The sequence below is a fragment of the Furipterus horrens genome, unplaced genomic scaffold (assembly GCF_987537825.1).
Source record: "Furipterus horrens unplaced genomic scaffold, mFurHor1.1.pri manual_scaffold_2, whole genome shotgun sequence".
NCBI classification, from domain to species: Eukaryota; Metazoa; Chordata; class Mammalia; order Chiroptera; family Furipteridae; genus Furipterus; species Furipterus horrens.
The window spans coordinates 132,267,104-132,289,004 of NW_028327172.1; the positions used below are offsets into that span (position 1 = coordinate 132,267,104).

Below are 21,901 nucleotides of genomic sequence, written 5' to 3' on the forward strand. Positions count from 1 at the left end.
TCCTTGTAATTGATTTCTAGCGTATATATTTTACAAACCTAACCTGGGTGGGTGAGGCCTCCAAAAAGATTTTAAAGGTCTCACCAACCTCAACTTACATTCAGCAAACACAATTACAAAAGAGACATACAGGGAAGAGGTGCAAATAGAGAGGCCAAAATTCAGCGATAAAGCAAGTCTTAGGAAGAACATGGTTGGCTCGTGAACGAGCTGCTAGTACCACAGGAAACAGTGGAGAAAGGAGGTGCACCCAGCAACCCTTTCCAAGAGCTACAATCATCCTGAATGGAGAGCTGTAGGGAAAGGACCATGTTGTGCCTGGCAGGTAGCTAGTCTCCACCCTGACCCATAACCACATAATCCTCACCTGGGAACCTTTAAATTGGCAGGCATTCTTTTGGCTCTTAACTGCCTGAGCCATACCCACACAAAAGCAGCAGCAAACTCTTTTCAAGTGTTTGGGGTGTCCCAAGGCATTAAGGACACAGGGAGAATGAAAGTCTCCTCCAATCTCTAGTGAGGGTGGGAGAAGTTGTCTTACCACTCCAGCAGTTCCACAGGAGACATCCTGGCTGGCTCGCCAAATTGCTGCAGAAAGAGACGTGATCCCATTTCTTGGTGGTTGATCACAAAGAACATGACTGACCACACAGATATTGTAAAGCAAAGAAAGTGGGAAATTTTTTAAGGAAAGTACACTTCCCAAGACGTGTGAGCGGGCCATCTATGGCCAGGGATGACTCTCTTCTATTGAATGGTTAAGGCTTTGTAGGGTTTTTGCTTAAGCTTCCATACATGCGATTTCCCATAATCCTTCTTGATTGCCCACTGTGGAGGAAACCATAATGCTAATTATTATCAGATATCACAAGGCGGTTCTCAGAAAACAGGATGCTGACTGATGACAGTTGCAGCATCTCAGAATTCCCTGTTCTACCTCCTTCCTCATAGAGAACCTGGATTCATGAGAGTGAGCATTAAGCATCCCACAGTTTCTCTGGAGGGAAATTCTTTCTTTATATTACTGAAGAGTAAACATGCCTTCCTCCCTGTGGAGGAAGGCACTCTTTCTCTCCTCCAAGGCTATATAAACTTCTGAAAAAAATAGTATCTCTGCTTATCAGGTATACAAATGTTAGAGACTGTGAAGACTTATGACCCAGCAATCACCCACCATTTCTAAAAGCTAGATGTTCCTTACTTCCTTCATGGTCTTCTTCCATCACTAGACTATAAATTTGAGACATTTCTTATTTGAATTTAACTCTTGTCTGTTTTATTTACTGGTAAAAATGTCTGGCACATAAAGGACATTCATTCAAGATTTGCTGAATGAATAAATTAATGAATGGTAAAATATACAAGAATTTATCACAATGCCAAAATGTAGGCAGATGATTATTAAATGAATAAGATGTATTGCTTTACAACAGCAAGATATAATACTGGAATCTTAAAATAATATTTGATTGCTTGGAAAATATACTTATGCTAAGTATAAAAAAGTGTACAACCTGCAGGTTGAAAGTTATTTCAATTTTGTAAATAAACACACTCATAATTTGTATAGAAAAACCATGAAAGAAAATGAACCTGAACTTACAGAATTTTTAGATAGGCTAATTACAGATTATCTTTATTCTCTTTTATTGTCCAAACTTTCTGTAATTTGCATGTATTATTTTAATTATCAAGAAAAACAAACATTGTTATTTGTAAGTTTTTATTATTTCATAAAATAAAAAAAAAGTTTTAAGGAAGACAGGCAAGCAGCCTGAATCTACAGAACTGCTTTTAATCACCTCCTCCAAGTGCAGAAATCTCCACACAACTAGAAGCAAGAGATTCTGGTAGAACTCATGGTGGATAGCTGGCAGTCAATATTCTTCAGAAAATGGATAATAAGGGTGATCAACAGCACTGAAAGAGAAGGAGGGATATTCATTTACTAACTCAGTCCCAAGCTTTCAAAGACAGAGTTTCTCTGTGAACACAGACAGGATGAGCTAAAAACTCTCAATTTTCAGGCATGCCCTTCCTTCTACCTTGACACACAGATATCCAGCTCCCAGTCCATGTGCTCAATTCCCACATTCACATGCAGTAGAAAAGCCAAAAAGGGGACTTCTGGCTAAGATAGTGGCTTAGATGGACACGCTCAGTCTACCTCTACAACTAGAAAGGAATACAACTACCTCAAAACCAAAGATAACCAGAAAATAAAACCACATGGAACATATGAAGTTACAAACCAGCGGTGCTTGCCTGGATGGGTAGGAGTGGTGAAATCAGAATTGGGACGGAAAGGCCAGACTGAGCTGTCCACAGTAGCCTCGGGAATAGCAGCGGGACTGCAAGAAATGCTAGGGGAGCAATCCCGGCTACAGTCGAGCCCTGGCAGCTTGCAGCCCCAACACGGGGAAAGGCAGCCCCCGACTGCCTTGGATGGTGAGGCCCAGAGGGCGGGAAGATGGATCCCAGTCTCCTAGTGGAGAATAACGGCAGGAATCCATCTTGGACCCCCAACCCCACACAAAGCACCGCAGCGCGGTGAAAAAGGTCAGGATTGCCACCGGTCACTGGGTAGTGACAAGTACATGGGGCTCCGCTCCCCACAGCCTGCCCAAGGAAGCAAAGCAAAACACAGATCTGTCAAAATGAAGGAGACAACGATTGAAATCCCGATGATGCAGCTCACCAGGCAGCAGATGAAGAACCTGACAGATGAACAAACAAGAAACCTTTCAGAGGCTCAGTTCAGAGTTATTGTTATAAGGTGGCTTACAGAATTAACAAAAGATTTGGAACAAGACAGTGAAGGAATGAAAGCCACTCATACTGAAATGAATGAAAACACATACAAGACAGTGGTGAGGAAATAAAATCCAGAGATCAAATCAACAAACCAGAACATAGAGAAGGAACAAACAGTCAACCAGTGCAGAAAGAGGAAACAAAAAGAAAAGAAAGTGAGGAGAGGATCAGAAACCTCTGGGACAGCTATAAGAGATCAGACACTTGATTTATAGGATTGCCAGAGGGTGAAGAAGAAAAACTAGAAATAGAAAAATTATGTGAAAAAATAATGAAGCAGAACTTCCCAAAATTGGGGAAGGAAATAGACTTACAGGTCCAGGAAACACAGAGAGTTCCAGAAAAAACTGGACCTGGGGAGAACCACTCCAAGACACATTATAATCAAAATGTCAAAAATTAAAGATAAAGAGAGAATCTTAAAAGCAGCAAGAGAGAAGAAAAGAATCATGTACAAAGGGGTCCCAATTAGACTATCAGCTAATTTCTCAAGGGAGACCCTGCAGGCAAGAAGGGACTGGCAAGAAATATTCAAAGGAATGAAAAGCAAAACCTACAACCATGAATACTCTATCCAGCGAAACTGTCATTCAGAATAGAAGGGCAGAGAAAGTGCTTCCAGGAAAAAATAAAACTGAAGGAGTTCATTAGATCCAAATCACTATTATATGAGATGTTAGAGGGACTGGTTTAGAAGACGGAGGATCAAAACTATGAACATTAAAATGAAAACTGTATCACAAGAACCAACAACAGAAGCTAGGGAATTGAAACAAGGGCAAACTAAATAGGCAACGAGAGTGGAAAAAGAATTATAGGTATGGGGAACATACCGGGGGGAGGTCAGCAGGGAGGGAGGAGGGGGAGAGGGAGGGAGATGGTACAGGAATTAAGAAGCATAGTAGGAAGGAGTGGAGTAAATAGGACGCTGTTGAGAAGAATTATATGCAAAACCAATGGGCATGGGCTAAAAAGGGGGGACAACTGGAGGGAGGGGGGCCACCGGGTGGAGGGGAGCAGAGTGAAGGGAAATTGGGACAACTGTAACAGCATAATCAATAAACATATTTTAAAAAAGAAGAAAAGCCAAAAAACATGTAGTTTGCTTTAGATTACAGTTTGCCATAGGAAGTAAGAGCTACAGATGAAATGTGGTAGTTATTTTTGTCCCACATATCACTTTTGTCCCTAGATCATGAGAACATTACACTGAGGATTATGTTGCTCTATTTCATGAATTCATTCAAGAATTCAGGGTCTCTCTGTTAAGAAACTTCTTTCCTGAAGAGATAATATAGATGCCTACATTACCATACCTGCCAAATGTAATTGTTGCTTTCATTCCATTTATTTGTGTATTTATTTATTTATTTATTTATTTATTTATTTTTAAAATTTTATTTTGTTTATTTATTCTTTAAAGAGGAGGGAAGGGAGGGAACAAGAGAAGAAAAGAAACATTGATGTCTGAGAGAAACATGCCCCCAACTGGGGATTGAACCTACAACCCAGACATGTGCCCTAACTGGGAATCTAACAAGTGACCTCTTGCTTTGTGGCATGATTCACAATCAACTGAGCCATGCTGGTCAAGGTGCTTTCATACAATTTATAAGAATATTTAGCCGTAACACCATAAAAGTCCTAGAGGAAAACATAGGCAGGAAAATTTCAGATATACCATGTAACAATATCTTCATGGGTACATCTCTTAAGGCAAGAGAAATAAAGGAAAAAATAAACAAATGGGACTACATCAAACTAAAGAGTTTCTGCTCAGCAAAAGAAAACATCAGCAAGATGAAAAGGAAACCAACCATATGGGAAAACATATTTGCCAATGATACCTCAGACAAGAGACTGATCTCCAAAATATATAAAGAGTTTATACAACTCAACATCAAGAAAACAGACAACCCAATTAAAAAATGGGCAAAGGACCTGAACAAACACTTCTCCAAAGAGGACATACAGAAGGTCCATAGACACATGAAAAAATGCTCAACATCACTAGCCATCAGAGAGATGCAAATAAAAACCACAATGAGATACCACTTTTCACCTGTCAGAATGGCCATCATCAACAAATCAACAAACAACAAGTGCTGGCGAGGATGTGGAGAAATGGGAACCCTAGTGCACTGTTGGTGGGAATGAAGACTGGTGCAGCCACTATGGAAAAGAGTTTGGAATTTCCTCAAAAAACTAAAAATGGAACTGCCTTTTGAACCAGCAATTCCACTGCTAGGATTACACCCAAAAAATCCTAAAACCCTAATTCCAAAGAAACTATGCACCCCTATGTTCATAGCAGCGCTGTTTACAATAGCTAAGTACTGGAAACAGCCTAAGTGCCCATCTGTAGATGAGTGGATCAAAAAACTGTGGTACATTTACACAATGTAATACTATGCAGCAGAAAGAAAGAAGAAACTCCTGCCATTTGTGACAACATGGATGGAACTAGAGAGAATTATGCTTAGTGAAATAAGCCAGGCAAAGAAAGAAAAATACCATATGATATCATCTAATACAGGAGAGTAAAGAACAACATAAACAAATGAACTAAATAGAACAAGGAGCAGAATAGCAGTCAATAGGGGGGAGGGGGGAGGGAGAGAAGGGGGATAAGTAAGGGAAGGGTTTAGTCAAGGAACATGTATAAATCACTCATGGACATGGACAACAGGGAGGATATGATTATGGGAGAAGGGGTGGGCTGCATGTGGGGGGAGCAATGAGGAAAAAAATGGGACAACTGTAATTGAAAAACAAAATAAATAAATAAATAAATAAAAAGAATATTTGTTATTCAGTAATTAATGTTATTGTTGTTTTCCTTTGATCCAGGTCTTCTCTTCTTTTTTAAATTTGTCCTTTTTGCTTCTATTTCATTAAAGAGTTCATGAGAAATCCTGTGTGCCAGGAGCTGTGCTGTTGACCAGCAGCCAGGGAGACAGGTGCAAATATCATCACAGACATACTTAAAAGCCTTGTGTACAGAAAAGTTACTTCCCACATCTTTTTCATTTACAATGTCTTGTCTCAGAATCACAACATAGCTTTGCAAACAAGGAGAGTTTTGAGATCTTTCTTTTGAAACTAAATTTTTATTGTTTAACTAAAATTATATCTCCTTAACTCTAAACACTACAAACTCCTCTCAATGAGTCTTCCTTCTCTTCAATCCTGAGACTCTCCTGTAGTAACTGAACAATGAGCCTGCTATGTTTGTGAATAAATTGAAGTCAAGGAGTTAGGGGCTTCCAGGGGCTAGTCTCCAGATGGACAAAGGTGACCCCAAGCAAGGCTTGACTCAGGAAGCCAGAGAAAACCAGAGGAGCTTATGCTGGTGTATGCTGCTGGAGACACATCAGTCACTAGGGTCAATTAATTTTGTGATCCATTTATAATTCAGTTTGGTGACATTACATGACTGAGGAAATGGGAGTTGTGATAAGGGCAAAAGACCAATGAAGAGATAAATTTGGTAAAAACGGATGTCTTAGAAAAGGAATCCCCGGTTAAGAAGAAATGATACAGACTCTTCAGGGAGGAGGTGGAAATAGCTCCACACATGATGTTCCCACATCTATGCACACTTGCCTTCATGGGCCCCTCCTCCACAAAAAGTATTAATGTTACATTTTACAATTGTGTTAGGACAAAAACAAATAGAGTCCAGGGTAGAATAATTATTACATGGTCATTAATAATATAAATATGTTTTCTCCTGGTTTTAAAAATAATTATAGAGAAACATTTTCATAGACTCCTGTAGACAATAATATAAACAAATCTGTTTAAAAATAGAGCCAGAGCTGCCTTGCCAGAGGAACTGCCTTGCACATCTTATGCCTCAAATTATTTTAATGTTAAAAAAGGGGAAATATTCTTTGGACTGGGCCTAAGCACCATTGTTCCCAGGAAACTGCTTGCGAGGATAACAAAAAGCAGTTATGAGCACTGGACTGATGAATACTAGGCTGAAAATTAAAAACACTGTTTAGAATCAACATCACTGTCTTCCTTCTGTAAATTTAATTATTACTCCCCTTCCCTTTCTCATAAATATCCATTGCTTTTATCTCCCAATAAGAACATTATTTAGACTTCAGCCTCAATAATGATTCCTAAATAGCTACTCTGGTTGATTCAATAAGTGTTTGTGGCCTCTTACTTTGAATGGCCTTTTATTTTTAGATTGGTACCCCTGAAAGTATAGTAGGCTGCAGGCACTGTGCCTTCGGTGTCGAATGGATAAGTCAGATCTGAGTGGAGGTATAAAAGGCACAGGAATTAGAGCATAAAAGTCATGAGTTCACCATGAGGCAAATGTTGACCATTTTGTCTTGGGCATCACTCATATTCTCTTGGGTCAGAAACTGAGCCTGGAGTAAACCTGTGTGAGGTCTCCAGGCAGCCCCTGTTCTACTTCTACACCAGAAATGAGGCCTGTCTCCTGGGTTTAAGGAAACAGAGTTCCTCTGCTAACCTACATGCTATAGAAAACAATCTGGGAAAAACAATCTACAAGTCACTTACAATAGTAATTTAAAAAATCGGAAATTTCTGTTGAGGCTGTCAATTGCTTTCATATCTTCTGGAGTCAATTCAAAGTCAAAAACCTGAAAGGAAAGAAAGAGTCACAAATAACTCTCCCGCAAGGCAGCAAACTTTCACCAGGAACATGAGAACTTTCTGTCTGGACAGAGGCAAGGAGAGCACTAGGGGAAGCGTCCCCTGTCACTACTTCTGCTGTACTGAGACCTCTCCTCCTGGGTTCTCCACCTCTCCTTTCCCACTTTCTCTCCTCCTCTACTTCACCTCAAAAAAGAATAGCATTTACAAAATACCTAATGATTGGACCAAACTTTAGTCTGGTCCCCTCACCAAAACCAAACACACACACCCTAGACTTTGACACAGCCTGGAGCTTAACCTGGCTATGGAAGGAAGAGCAACCCCCCTGTAAAGGCCTCTCCAAGAGGCTACTGACCTCAAGAAAGGCATTTGCTGATCAAGTATTCAACAGCACACCTGCTCATTCTCTATCTAGTTATGTTTATAATCCTATTAAAGAAACATCTTTCTGATTGACATTTGAGACTCTTATAGATAGAACATTCAGAGAGTTCTCCCTTTTGAATAAAGTCTCTCTTACGTCCAGTTTAGTTTTTGTTTGATGATACAAATTGAATGTTGCCTAATAAAAAGTCAAATAATAGCAAAGCAGAAAGATCTTGGGTAAGAAATATAAAAATAAGAAGTTCATTATTTTATCCAGGGCAAAATTTCATGGAAAACTCAGTGCCTCTATTTATATCTATTTATCTATCTATTTGCCTTTTATTCATCTTAAAAATATACTCCAGGACTTACTCGGTTGTCATGGGGATATCCATGGGGGGCAAAAGTGGGATTATAGTTGTGAGCATTTGAAACAGTTTATTCTTGTATTATTATTTATTAACTATTGTATTATTTTCTATATGAGTGAATGTAAATCTAATTGTTCCCACCTCTGTATGTTAACATGTTGAGTTGAACTAAAAATTAAAAGCAGGTATTTTTCTGATTGGCTTAACAATAAGATTTAAATTTGCCTATTACACATTTTCATAAATTGAATAAACTAAACTGAAAGCTTCAAGGTTTTGTAGCAAACACATGATAAATAACATGTTCTAAATGTCATCTTTTGCAAATTGTTAGCTGTCATCATAAAATGGGATAGAGTTTCTCATGATGTTCACAACAAAATGAGTTGAAGATCACTGGTTCATCTCAAGGACCAGAAGATATATGTGGGAGAGTTTAGGGGAAATTTTTATTCATTCATTGTTTAACTGGGTCAGTCTATAAACTTTTATGTAGCTTCCTACCTGCCTGGAGCTCTGCTGGGGAAAAGATGCTAAAAGACGGCCCAGATAGAATCCCTGCATTTAGGGTCTCACAGTCTAGAGGGCACCCATTCCTCACTCTGGAGAGACAGTGTGCAGCTGTACCTGGAGGTTCTCTTTGATTCTCTTCTCATTGAAGCTCTTGACCAGGACCACTAGCCCCCGCTGCACCTGGTAGCGCAGGGCCACCTGGCCTGGATTCCTATTGTGTTTCTTAGCAATGGCATTCAAGATCGGCTCCTCCAGGAGAACAGGGCTATCCTGTTCCACCCTGAAAACAAAAGCAGAAAATGGAGATTTGAAGGGTGTATGACTGGAAATCAAGAGTATGCTGTCCCTTTCCCAAAATTCCCCAGAGAATCGAGAGGTGTGTGTTGTGTGGTAAATCTATTTGTTGACATTAGACAGCTAAGATTTATCCATGAAAAGCTGTATCAACTTTATCATAAAAATCACTTTAAAAAATAATATTTGCAGTGGAATTTGAAATAGATGGATGTATGCATGAAACAAGAATGAAAGAATGTTGATGACCGTAGAAGTTCAGTCATGGTACATGGGAGCTCACTACACTACTGTGTTTGCTTATTTTATGTTTGAAGTTTTCCATAATAAAATGTTAAATCTTAATTTTAAAAAGTGTTTCACCACCAACAGACTTGCTGACATAGGTAAACTCTGATATTCTCATTACCAGTTTGGGTCTTTTTGGGACCCCAGGGCACTGTAAGCAACAAGAACGATGTCCTTGGACTTGCAGAATTCCAGGAGTTTGCTCTGGTTGAGGTATGGATGGCACTCCACCTGTGAATCGCCAAGCCCAGGAGGTGTCAGAATACATGAGCCAATACCATCTAAATTTGAAAAGCCTTCGAAGGAATATCTAATACTACATTACTACATGCACCATATTTTCCAGATTAGTCATTTTCCCATGCACCTTCTGAAATATCTTCAAATACTATTAGTTTTCAGAAGCAATAAAACAATTTTCTTAATTTTTATTAGTGTTTAAAATGATTAAGGATGGTTATTCCCAGGCTGTGACCTCTACATATCATTGCCTATGGAAAGAAATCAAGAGTTTTTAGGAAAATGGCTGATTCTACTACTGGGCCAAAAAGCTACAAATTGAACCTAGAACATCTTGCATTCTAGAAAACAAAGGAGACAGGGAGAACCCTGAGGGATGTCAGAGGACCAAGCTCATCTGGAGTGTCATGTTCTGATTAAAATGGTGACAATTCAATCATCAAAAAGGAAATAACTACTTTTGTTGGAATTCATGATTTCAAAATTACATATATGTGATCAAGTCTTTAGATATAACCTATAATTTACAAGAAAAACAAAAGACCATAACATATCAAATTGTATCACAGGGATCAATCAGTAGAACCAAATGTGAGGAAAAGTTTAAAGGAAAAATGACCTACTTTCTCTCACAAATAAGGTTGGGGGGGGAGGAAAGGAGTGAGGGGCATATTTTAACATATTATGAATTATTTTCTACAATAAATCCCTCGAGGCAAATAACTAAGAGAAGAGTAAAATATTTCAAAGGTTTCCTGCATAATTTTCAGACTGTTATACAGAAGGGATATACAGCTTTACAATATCATAGTAATTGATCACTGGCAACATTGTTATTTTTAAAAATTACTTCTTTTAATTATGATCTATCTATGTCCTCACTTTCCACTGCTTTGTTTTCTCTCTGGCTTTTAGCTTACCCGCAGTAACTGCTCCTGCAAGGTTTCCCAGGAACTTTGTGTTATAAAATAACATACCTTTTCTATCCTTAGTTGCAGTGGCTGCTCCCAGCAGGATTCACCCACGGGTCACATGAATATTTTCAATTGTTATCTTTGGCTTCCCCGATACCACATGCTTTTCATTAGCTCTCTCCTTGTCAACTGCCAACTCCTACTCAGTTCCCTAACCAATACCTCTTTACCTGATCCTTAAATGGTGACTTTCCTGCCCTCTTCTTGTTCATTCCATGAACTTCCCTAGGAGAGGGAATCAATTTCTGTGGGTTTCATTGCCACCCATAAGGCAATGACTGCAAAATATGCACCTCTCACCCTGACCACCTGCTCGAGCTAAGACCAACACTGCCACCTGCCACCTTCGCATCTCCAATTGGAAGTCTCGTGGGAATCTCAGACCCTCCTCTGAATAAGTAAAGGCATGATCTTCCCACTCCATTCAACCCGTCCCTTCTCTGGAATTTCCTATCTCAATAAAAGGAACAGTCAAGTACACAGTTGTCATCAGCCAAAATCTTGGGGCCTCTCAATCAAGAAAGAGGGTATGAAGAGCAGAAGCAAAGATGTTCCATGGGCACAGCCTCACCTGGTTGCAGACAGGCTTGTACTTGAGCCCTGGCTTGCTCAGGATCATCTCCAGCAGTTTGTGATTGAAATTGGACACTCCGATGGACTTGGTTAAACCTGCATCCTTACACTTCTCCAGGGCCTGGGGAGGAAGGATATGTGTGGTTCAGCCCTTTCATCTGACAGTGAACTTTTTAGAAACTAGAAATCTGTCTTAACATAAATAACAATTTGGCTGAACCAAACTGCTTTAATACTTGGATATATTACTTCCTAATTTGCCCTGGCTGGTTTAGCTCAGTGGATTGAGCGTCGGCCTGCGAGCTAAGTGTTGCTGGTTCGATCTTCCAGTCAGGGTACATCAGAGAAGGAAAACTCTGACTCCAAAATACCTCCGCTGCCTTGTGGCATACCTCTTCAGGGGAAAGGCTAAGGGAGTAAACCCCGACAGAAAATCCGGAGCCGGAGTCCCGAAGGCGGTTTGACGTTGTAGTCAACACGGGCAACTCCTGCGGCGCACCTGAACCCAAGCTGTATCGACTCCGTCTTTCCCTTGGACCCTTCAGCTGCGAAGAGAGGGGGGGGTCTGCTGCATGGGCAACAGCAGACCCTCCATATTACCCTGCCCAGGCTCTGTAGCTTCAGCGTCATCGCAAGATGTCGATTCAACACGGGAGGAGACAGATACCGTGTCACTCCCGAGTCGGAGTGCACAGCCATTCTCGGCGGTGCAGATAGACTCTTAAGAAGCTACACCATCGTCTCTCGAGACGGACGGCTGCCGACGACGACGATTACTTCCTAATATATTTTATTCCTTGAGTCCTTGGGTCTGTGACATGCATACCCAGGGCAATAATTAGACATTAAGATGATTTTTAAGTTCCCCTCACCTCCTTGCCCCCTTCTATGGTGCATATTTTGCTGCTAGGCACATAATAATAGTTCCCTGACAAATGGTGTCATAATCAAGGGCAAAGAAGACCTCTTAAGTTTTCTACTAGAGAAAGGTTTTTCTGCTTCCTCTTTCCTAGATTGATGAAAAAACCTATAGAATGAAATACAGAAGGGCAGACTTCCCTGTCCCCCTGCTAAACAGACAGCAGCTTCCCCTCAACCCTGGTGTGTTCATCTGTCCTGGGATAGAGCTCTAACTCCTCTGGATTTTGCTTCTGATGATGTCCCTTTTAGGGCTCACAGGCTCTAGTTTATCAGTGGGCAAAGAAACACCTACTGAGAACCACAGAACTTTACATTAAAAATGACCTCAGCTGTGATTTTGTTCAATTCCCTTGCTTTACAGTTGAAAACTCCTAGGTACAGAGGACTTCAGTGACATGTCTAAGGACAGACACAAACAGGGTCAGAACCCATTTCTTCTGGGCCCCATGCAGTGATGTCCACCTTGTCACAGTGCCTTTGGGTGACAGTAGCAGTACTTACCTCCCACGTGTCACGCAGGTCCACTGTCTCTAAAGTAACTTTCCCACTGGCATCCTTTGGCAGAAGCTCCTCTCCAGGCTAAAATACAGAGAGGAGGGAAGAAGATTTTTTTTAAAGAATGAACTTCCTGGTGCCTAATCAGCTTGGTAACACAACGTTGAAGAGGCTGTTATTACTAAGCAGAGAATGTGTCTGATGTGTAGGGCAGGCTTTGGAAGACTTTTGAAAAGAAGACCAGAATCACTTGAGAAACTGTAGCAAAGTACCTCTCCCTCAATTATCTCCACCCTCCTGTCCACACTCCACCAAACAAACTTCACTAAGAATGAGTTCCCCTACAATTGAAATTGATTTTGTTTCACAAAGACAAGCTGGTTTGCATGATGCAGTTTCCCTTTACTATTAGTGTGCTTTAGTTCCAGCTTATGTAACAAACCCAGACACAGCGAGAACACCGGATGTGCTTAGTGAATGTCCACTGTGATGAGAGGCTGGACCAGTGATGCCCAAAGAGCTCAGTTGTACAATATGAACCACCCCAGGGTGCCTCCCACATCACTGGGGCCTTCCTACTAAAGAGGTGTGTGCTTCCCATTGTCTCTACTGTCATTTGTTCTCAGCTTTCTTGAGAACCCTCATCACTAAGGGACTACAGACAGGAGCATGTCACTTAGATGTGGAGGGCAGTGACCTCAACCCTTTGAGGCGGAGGCAGTGAGATCACTGATTGCCATCCTTCTGAAGGCTCTGGGATGAGGATAAACACTCTCGATGGTGAGGAAACACAACTCTCAAGGAGAGTTCATTGAGCAGTTATATCTACCACTCTCACATCTGCGCCTCTCGGTAAGAACCCAGAAAATCTAGCTGGAATCTGAGAGTGGAGGTGCAGCAGCCGTGAAGAAATACTCTTGGGCGTGACAAGGAAAACAAAAGCTGACCTTCAGAGCTATTGGAAGATGAATGATGAAGAGATCTACATAGTCCAGTTTAAGTTGCTTCAGTGATCTTTCCAAGGCTGGTCGAACCAGTTCTGGTCGAAGGAAAGTAGCCCAAAGCTGCAGTAACAGAAATAAATTTTAAAATGAATTGTAAAATAAATAAAAATGGCTTATGATGTCATATATTTGGGAACCAAAATTAAACGTCATTAGAAGAGATTATGTTGTAACAAACCAATGTATTGTCCTAAAAAAAGAAGTCGTGACCAGAAAAAAAGAAGTTCTGGGGCTAAACTTATGTTACTTAGTATAAATAAGCTTCTTAATAGGATACTGAGATTTATTTGAGTGACTGTAAGAAAACAGTAAATAAAACATAGATGGGCCAGGAAAAGCAACAAAAATGTTTCAAGGATTAGAAAAGTCATCTTTGAAGGAGAGTGGAGAAATGTCAGGCAAGGGAAAAAGGAATCCACTGCCCTACATAATAAATGCCTGGAAACAGGGCCACTGAGAGGTTCACATTCTGAAAACAAGTCATCATTGATATAGACACACAAAGGACCATTCGGGAGAGACCATGGCTCTTGTTATGTTGGAGCAGGGTTTTCCACCTAAGAACATTTTTACAGATTTAAGTAACTCACTGCTGACTTGAAAACAGTATTTCCTAGTCTGGCTCCCCTCTTGGGATAATATGTCAGCATTCCTTGGATATGTCCTGAGAGAATTTGCTGAAAAATAAAGGAGTGGACCCACTCTGCAGTGGCTCAGTCAATGCACACAGCAGACGAAGAGCGTGAGTATCTTTATTCCTGTTTCACATGTGAATGCTGACCCGTTTCAGAGGGGCTGAGTAAATGTGTCGCACCCTTAACACATTCCAGAACGTGGAAATCCTTTCCTGTTTTGTTTTTCTATAATGAGCCTTAGCAATGTTAGGAGGTAAATGAATTATTCAAACCAAGACCAAAGATTTTTGATATTTTTTGTTTGTTTTTTCAAAATAATGTTTCTGCTCTGACAGCGACACCTCAGCTCTCATCCACAGCACCTTGGTGGTGTAGAACAGGTCCTCTCTCTTCACAGTGCCATCCGCGATCTTCTCTCGAATGGCCGTGCCGACCTCCTCCTCGTTTTGATAGACGTATGCCGCATCAATGTGACGGTAACCTACATCAATTGCCACTTTGGTAGCCTCAGCAGCCTTGCTCTTAGGAACCTATAACATGTAAATAAGGAGGTTTGGCAATTAGCCTGACTCAGAGAGAAGCAATTTATTTCCTTAAGAGTATGTTTACCAGCTATTTCTACGTGACTCCTCTTCCTGTTGGATGGAGCAAGCCTTGGTAACAAACCTGGATCCTGGAGGCATGGATTAAACTCCTGTATAACCTCTAATATAAAATGAATTAGTGAAATGGTCTTCACCATGCAACATGGGAAATCAAGTCAGTCAATAAAGGATTTGTTCAGTGTGCACAAGAAAGACATAGCACCTGGCACGCTCTCTCCTCCTCACTCTCAGTTTCCCACTTAGGGGATTTCTGTTGCCTGTTTGCTCAAATTCAGGATCTGCCAGTTTTAAGAACCTGGTTCCCAGTGAGGAAATCCATCAACCAGGTGGCACAGGAAGGGTTCCACCTAACCCAATGCCATGGCTGCCCCTAGTCACTCGGGGTCCACCTGCCAACAGATTCTGAGTTTACAAGACAATTACTAAATGGACAGTGGCGACTAAGCCTGCTTTTCAGAAGTAGATAGAGTGGCCTCTATATGCTGGCGGCAGGAAGGAGCATGTCTGGAGTTCAGGCAAGTCACTAGGGCAGCTCTTGGTGCTTGCATGCCTGGGAGTAAGCATGAATGAACAATGTTAGCAATTACCACTGAGCAGGGGTGTGGTAACCAGGTGCTCAGGCTGTCAGTGATTACTCCATTAGGCAAACGACCTAGGCCAGCAGAAGTACTGCCTGAGTGTGACAGGGGTCTAAAAGGGTTGGCAGTGGGGACAAGGAAAATTATAATGGAATTTAACCAACTGGAGCAGTAGGGAATTTTAAATCATGGTTTTGTTGTTGTTGACTGCATAGATATAGAGATATAATATTTAATGACAACATCATGAATAATTTTTAAATCTCATTCCAACTTTTAAACGGGTTGTTAAATTAATTCCTCTTTTCCATAAAAAACATTACAAGTCCTCTGCCTGAAGTTCATACATTCTACATCATGTAATTTTTTTATCCTTCTGTTTCACACAAGGTGGGTAAGGGTGTCTTGGTCAGCATCAGAGCTTCTGTGAAGGAACTGAAGTAGAAGTGTGCCTCTTCTACTTGAATGAAGCCCATCTCACTGCTCATTAGAGTGCCTGTTTCTGACATCAAGCCTTGTTTAAGCTCAGCTCACCTCCTCCTTGAAGCCTTCCCAGAACACCCTAGTTCACATCAGCCTCCCTCTTTCCAAACATCTCAACTTCCCCAGGAATTTAGTGATATAGTATCAGCATTGTTAGGTAGCTGTTTGCCATGCATCAAATGTGTTTATCTAGTTGTCCAAACTCCAGAGAAGCAGAACTATGTTCTCTGCAAACTTCCTCTACTGATAGTATATATTTTAATATTACAGAGAAGTTTATTCTTGGTTGTGGAGTTGGTTACTTGATTTAATTAATAATTACATATTCTACCTGGATTATTTTGAGAGCCACACACATAAAATCAAAGAGTTCATTGTTCCTCTCTGCCCACTAGGCCAAACACTGGTTTATTCATCCTGATATTTATCCTAGGCTCTGAGGTGGCTAAAATCAACATGCTGGTTTCACAAACAAGGGGTTACATGAGGCTGTCCCTTGGTCAGCATCAGAACTTCTGTGAACGGACTGAGAGAACAGGACACTGGAGCCAGATCCAGGACAACCCTAGCAAGAGCAGGTGGATGCAGAATGAGCTGCTGCTCCTCACCTCACCACACAGGCACTTCCTGGAGGCACAGTTGGCACAGCATTTATACAGCCTGCCTCAAATTTCCAGTGTTACATGCCTTCACTACTGACTGGGACACTGAGTTTGCAGGTTTCCCAGAAAACACACCTGACTGGTCAGAAGGAGGCACAGGCACACATGCTGGCCCACGCCTCTTGTTTCTGCCGTGACCCTCAGTAAACTGGTGTTGTGATTGGGGGAGTTGCATTTAGAAAATAACTCTGATGAGGATGTAAAAGAAGTTTCTACTTCACTTAGCACCGTTTGTACTGTACTCAGCAGATGTACATGTGACTTTTATTCTTGTGAGGGAATTATAAGATATTTTGTTCTATTCTGTCTTCAATAACTGTATTCAGTTGGCCAAAAAGTCCATATGGTTTTTTCTGTAAAATAAAAGATACATTTTTCATTTGCACCAATAACTTTATTGATTTGGATATTTTATGTTGGTTATCTCCTGTGTGGTATAATGTTTATGGTTCTCAGTTAATGTCTAGATTTGATTGCTATCAACCTCAACTGGTCTACCCAACTATGGAGCATTTTTCAGCAACAAATCTCCAGCAAGAAACTTTGCAAACCACTTCTGACATATTTGATCAGTCACAGTACCTTCTGCATACACAGCACAAATCTTTTTTTGCATTTCAGTTGCATTTTTACCTGTCTTAAAATAATAAAATCTAATATGCCAAATACATTGAATATTTTCTTACATCTTCAATATTAAAATGGCTACACAAAAATTCACCAATTTTCATGTTTTTTTAATGCATGCTGATGCGACAGCTGTCACAATACAATCTTACAAAATTGTTTTGAATGAGGTTAAAGACAACTAAGCACTACTAGAGCCATCTTATTGGAATAAAAAACAAACTTTTTGGCCAACCCAATAATAAGAGTTAGATATAATGTATGTAAGACATACCTTGCGCTTAAGCTGTAACAGTAGCTACCTGGGTAATCATGTCATTGCAAACAAACTAGCTTTGTTTGACAGCTATTAGCTATTAATATTTTATGTCACAGCTCTATGAAATGGGTTGGTCTCTGTCATTTACAGGGGCAATGCCTCCCAGACAATCGCGAAGCTGCCCCTTCCCCACTGTAACCAGAGTGTGACAATTCAAGTGCATTGCAATCAATCACACAAATGAGTGAATAATACAACTGACAAGAAGCACAATTCTACCTCCATTGTTACTTACGCCTCCTCGGGTTTCCTTTCTAAATGCATAAGGCTTAGAACAATTGTGGCTCCTTAAATGACAGAGGTTTCAGCGACTGAAATTCTCTGGCAAATCTTCCAGCCCCACAAACCCTCAGCAAAGCTGCCAGAAGCAGTCACGTTAGCTCTCCTCTCCTCCTGGGCCCACTGCCCATCAGGAGTTCTGACAAAGAGCAGAGTGACCCTGACCGAGGAGCAGATGGGTCCAGAAAGAGCAGCCGAGCTTAGATTTAAGTAAATAAGAAATAACAAGAATCATAGTACCTACCTGGGCTAGTTGTTGAGGAATTAAAGAAGACTATGCAGGTAAAGTACTTAAAATACATGCTAAACATTCCATATACACTAAGTAACCTAAATCATCATTATCATTATCATCATAAAGATAATCCATCCTCGGAATTATCACCTCTGACTCCCCAGAGTCAACAGCTCATCATCCCACTTAGTACAAAGTCAGAGATGGTAAAGTGGAGGCCACATGAGTCCTTCCAAATCACCCAGCATGAACTAGACCCTTCTAGGGCTGTTTGCACTCTGGTCCCCTGGGTTTGACTTACATCATCAGAAGCAAGAGTGCCAAATCCAAGCACTGGCATGAAGTGCCCATCATTCAGTTTCACAGAATGACTACGTTTGGGGTCCATTTCCATTCACAGTCCTGGGTAAGCTGACTCTGTGTTTCCTTCCTATCACTGACTGCAAACCAAGTACAAGGTGAGGCTTCTGCATTGTTTATTTCTACCAACCACAAGCGAGGTGGGGCTGGGATTGCAGCTGCTCAGGAATCCACATTGAAACAAATCAATCCACTGACTTCTTTGTACCTCTTCCAAGTCCTGGCAGGCACAGCTCTGGGAATACTGTACAGAAATGTCACGCACACAACTGGAGCTGAATTTTTCTCTCCAGTACTGCTCACCCTGGACTCCTAAGTTATAAAAAAAGGAAAGAAAGAAAGAAAGAAATTCACATGTCAAGTTGTCCTTGATATCACATTAGACTTACTCTATGAGATGCAAAATAGTCATTAGACTGGCCATTTCTAAACACTAATTCTACTATAAGAACTTGGTTAGGTCCCTCACCCTGCATTTGGTCAAAAATACCATTAAAAAAGACATTATTCAGAATTTCTATAACTAACCTCAACTCCTAGACTCCAGCACAGATGTAACAAAATTCTTTAATAACCCCAACCTTTAATTTCATTATCTTTTCCCCTGTATCAAGACCTCATTCCATGTTCTGATTCTCTGTGTCTTATTTCTTTGAATCTTTTTTGGCAAGACAAAAATTGTCTGAGCTCCAGGATAAATTTCTCTAGTTTTGCCTTTGTTTCCACAAGGCTTCCTCCTGAAACAGCCTACAAAGTCCTCACTTATTCCCATCAGTCATAAGAGCTCTGACTTACCTAAAAGCTCATACTCTTGCCCCCATCTTTTATGACTTCACCAGAGGGGAAATCACTCTTTCTTTTATGGCCTCACGTGGTTATAGCTTCTATTAATGCAATTCAAAAAACCAAATTAGTAAAATTACACTCACATTTAATAAGAAACGTCTGCTAGATAAAACTTCTACATGTTGCTTTGTTTAATGTTACTATTTTGCCATGCTTCCCCCATCCTGTATTTATTCGTGCAGCTGGCATTCTGCAGCCAACCACAGGATGTTAACATGGTATTTATTTTCAACCCATCCCTCTGGCTGGTCAAGGTCAGAATTCTACCGGATTCTATTATTCCATGTATGTAGTATTTAGCACAACTATAAATTTGATGCGAATGACTTTTATATTTTCATTGCAAAAGTAGGGCTATGTTCTGTGTCAGGTCACAAGAAAATTCTCACAACAGATGTTAATAGCTTTGAGCACTTCATTCAACATGTTATAAATTTGTCTTACACCACCTGCAATATTTACCTGTAATTTGCACTAAATGCCTTGTTAAAGTGCAGAGACAGTCTTTCTTCCTTTCTTCTTGATTCAGCAACCTAGGAACTTTGTCAGTAAGAGAGAATGAGTCAAAGTCATACCAGGCTCCCTGCTTCTCCTTTACAAAGGTCTCATAAAACTTGCATTTAAACATTATCCTAAAACATTTCTAGAGACTGACATAATGCCTGACAGCATTGGGTTTTCAGAATCCATCTTTCCTTGCAATTAGAAAGATATTTAGTGTTTGCTATTTTCTAAGATTTCTCAAAGGCTGCCAGTGAGAGAGGATGCTCCCATGGAGCTAGCTCATGGCCCATCAGTGGAGCAGTGGGCACATCAAGCTGGCCCCCATGGTGCCTATCTGCTGCTATCCATGCTTTGGTGCAATACTGTCTCCTTGAGTGTGACTGGTACTTATGACTTGTTTCTAATCACTAGAATATTATAAGGTAAAAGGTTAATATTTTCATTATCAGGCTATATAAGATTGTGATGTCTACCTCACTGATTAACTCTATTGCTTCTCAGTCTGAATACTTTGATAAAATAAGGGCCATGCTTGAAAGGCCCATGTGGCAAGGAGTTGGGAATAGAATTTGGACACCAGCCAGCAAGGAATTGAGACCTTCATTCCAACAGCTCCCAAGGATATGAGTCCTGTCAATCACCATCTTGGAAGCAAACCTTCCCCAGCTGCGCCTTCTGATGTGACCCAGCTTTGGCTGACACCTTGATGGCAGCCCACTGAGGAATCTGAGTAGAGGATCTCGCTCAGCTGTGCCATGCTGTATAACACATTATCACAACCCTCGCAGCTTGAAACTAATACAGGGAGATGGGATAAATGATAATTATAATCCAGCATAAGGAGACAGGACATATAGATTCCTAGGAGAACATAAGAAAGAATATGGGAGTGGGTGGTGGGTTTGGGGAGCAGGGGAGAGCAACAGGGGAAAAATTGGGACAACCGTAACTGAACAACAATAAAAAAACAAATGAAATAAAAAGAAGTCAGATAATCCAGTCTGAGTGTTAGAGATGCTTTTACAGTGACCTTTGCATGGTTTTATTATGATGACTTCTGAATATTCAAGAATCGTGTGGAAGTGTATTTCATTTAATAATACAAAAAGAAATTTATTTATAAAAAATTGTGTATTTATTCTTACATGTTTAGACTTTAGTCACTTCCAAAGTACTCTCCATGGACTCGGTACACCTATGGAACATTTTTACTACTGCATTTTGATGTCATTTAGTGCTTTTGCTGTTTTTTGTTTCACCTCTTCCAATTTGGCAAAACATTTCCTTTTGAGGACATTTTTCTATCTGTGGAAACAAAAAACTATCGCTTGGGTAAGATCAGGCAAATAGGGAGGCTGGAGCATGGGGTCATGCCGTTTTTGATCAGAAACTGCCGGACACTCAGTGTTGTGTGGGACTGTGCGCTTGTAAATCACCTGTCATGAAATAGGCAAATGCATCAAAAGAGCCTTCAAGAAATTCCCTGAAGATGATTGCAGCCTCTCACAACACTACCTGCTGTTACACTGATAAGATGGGTTCCAAGAACACTTACCTAGCAGAAAGAATCCTGTACTACAAGGGGACCAACCTCCAAAAGATAATTCCAGTTTTTTGAGGTTCTGCCTCATACATATTTAACTGAGTAGCTATAATGTGCCAGACATGGCTGTATGCATTATGAACAAAACAGACAAAAAAATACATCTCTGCCCCTTGGAGGTGATGTTTCAGTAGTAAGACAATAAATTAACTAACAAAGAAAATGAAGATCATGTTATATGATGAGAAAAACTAGTCGAGGGAAGTAACTACTACAGATCTTCACTAAGTACGAAGAGAGGACATTGTGATATTTCTTGAGCCATATCACAGACTCCTCACCTTCCTCTACCTTTGAGAACTTGCCCCGCCCCTCCTCACTTTTCTGCATATTGGTGTACCCCACATACTCCCTGTTCTATTTCCCATGAAAGCCAGGACCAAAAGTAACTGCTAACCATGGTATCCTAAGAACTACTTTAGTCCCTTTCTATATCGTGGTTCACTTATCATGACCTCACTGCATTGCGGGATTTTTTAAAAATATTATATTTAATTATTTATTGCGGATTTTTTGCTATATCACAGGACTTTGTGGTACTGTATACATATGTTGTTAAAGTTATGTAGGTTTAAGAGTGTAGAATATGTTTAAGAACATAAGTAGCGTTTATAAAAGTGTGGAAAAGGTTAATAAGGAAGTGGGAAAGGTTAATAAGGGACTGGGAA

General features: G+C 40.5%; 1 protein-coding gene across 1 annotated transcript; it reads right to left on the reverse strand.

Moving 5' to 3' along the window:
- Positions 1 to 1,706: 1,706 nt before the first annotated feature.
- On the reverse strand, positions 1,707 to 18,384 carry LOC150019504 (aldo-keto reductase family 1 member C15-like). Its single transcript, XM_090266454.1, has 9 exons — positions 18,222 to 18,384; positions 14,495 to 14,662; positions 13,441 to 13,557; positions 12,500 to 12,577; positions 11,076 to 11,198; positions 9,412 to 9,521; positions 8,823 to 8,988; positions 7,360 to 7,442; positions 1,707 to 1,920 (listed from the first exon to the last, which is right to left on the reverse strand). The coding sequence occupies exons 1-9, from the start codon at positions 18,312 to 18,314 to the stop codon at positions 1,878 to 1,880; spliced, it is 981 nt and encodes a 326-aa protein (XP_090122580.1). The 5' UTR covers positions 18,315 to 18,384; the 3' UTR covers positions 1,707 to 1,877.
- Positions 18,385 to 21,901: the final 3,517 nt, after the last annotated feature.

Bases quoted from the DNA above. Each gene is read 5' to 3' on its own strand.
- LOC150019504 (XM_090266454.1), bottom strand. From the start codon at position 18,314: ATGGAAATGGACCCCAAACGTAGTCATTCTGTGAAACTGAATGATGGG. The intron at 12,578-13,440 runs GTCAGCTTTTGT...TCTGTATTTTAG, and splicing joins ATCTTCCAATAGCTCTGAAG to CCTGGAGAGGAGCTTCTGCC. The intron at 7,443-8,822 runs GTACAGCTGCAC...CTTTCCTTTCAG, and splicing joins GAATCAAAGAGAACCTCCAG to GTTTTTGACTTTGAATTGAC.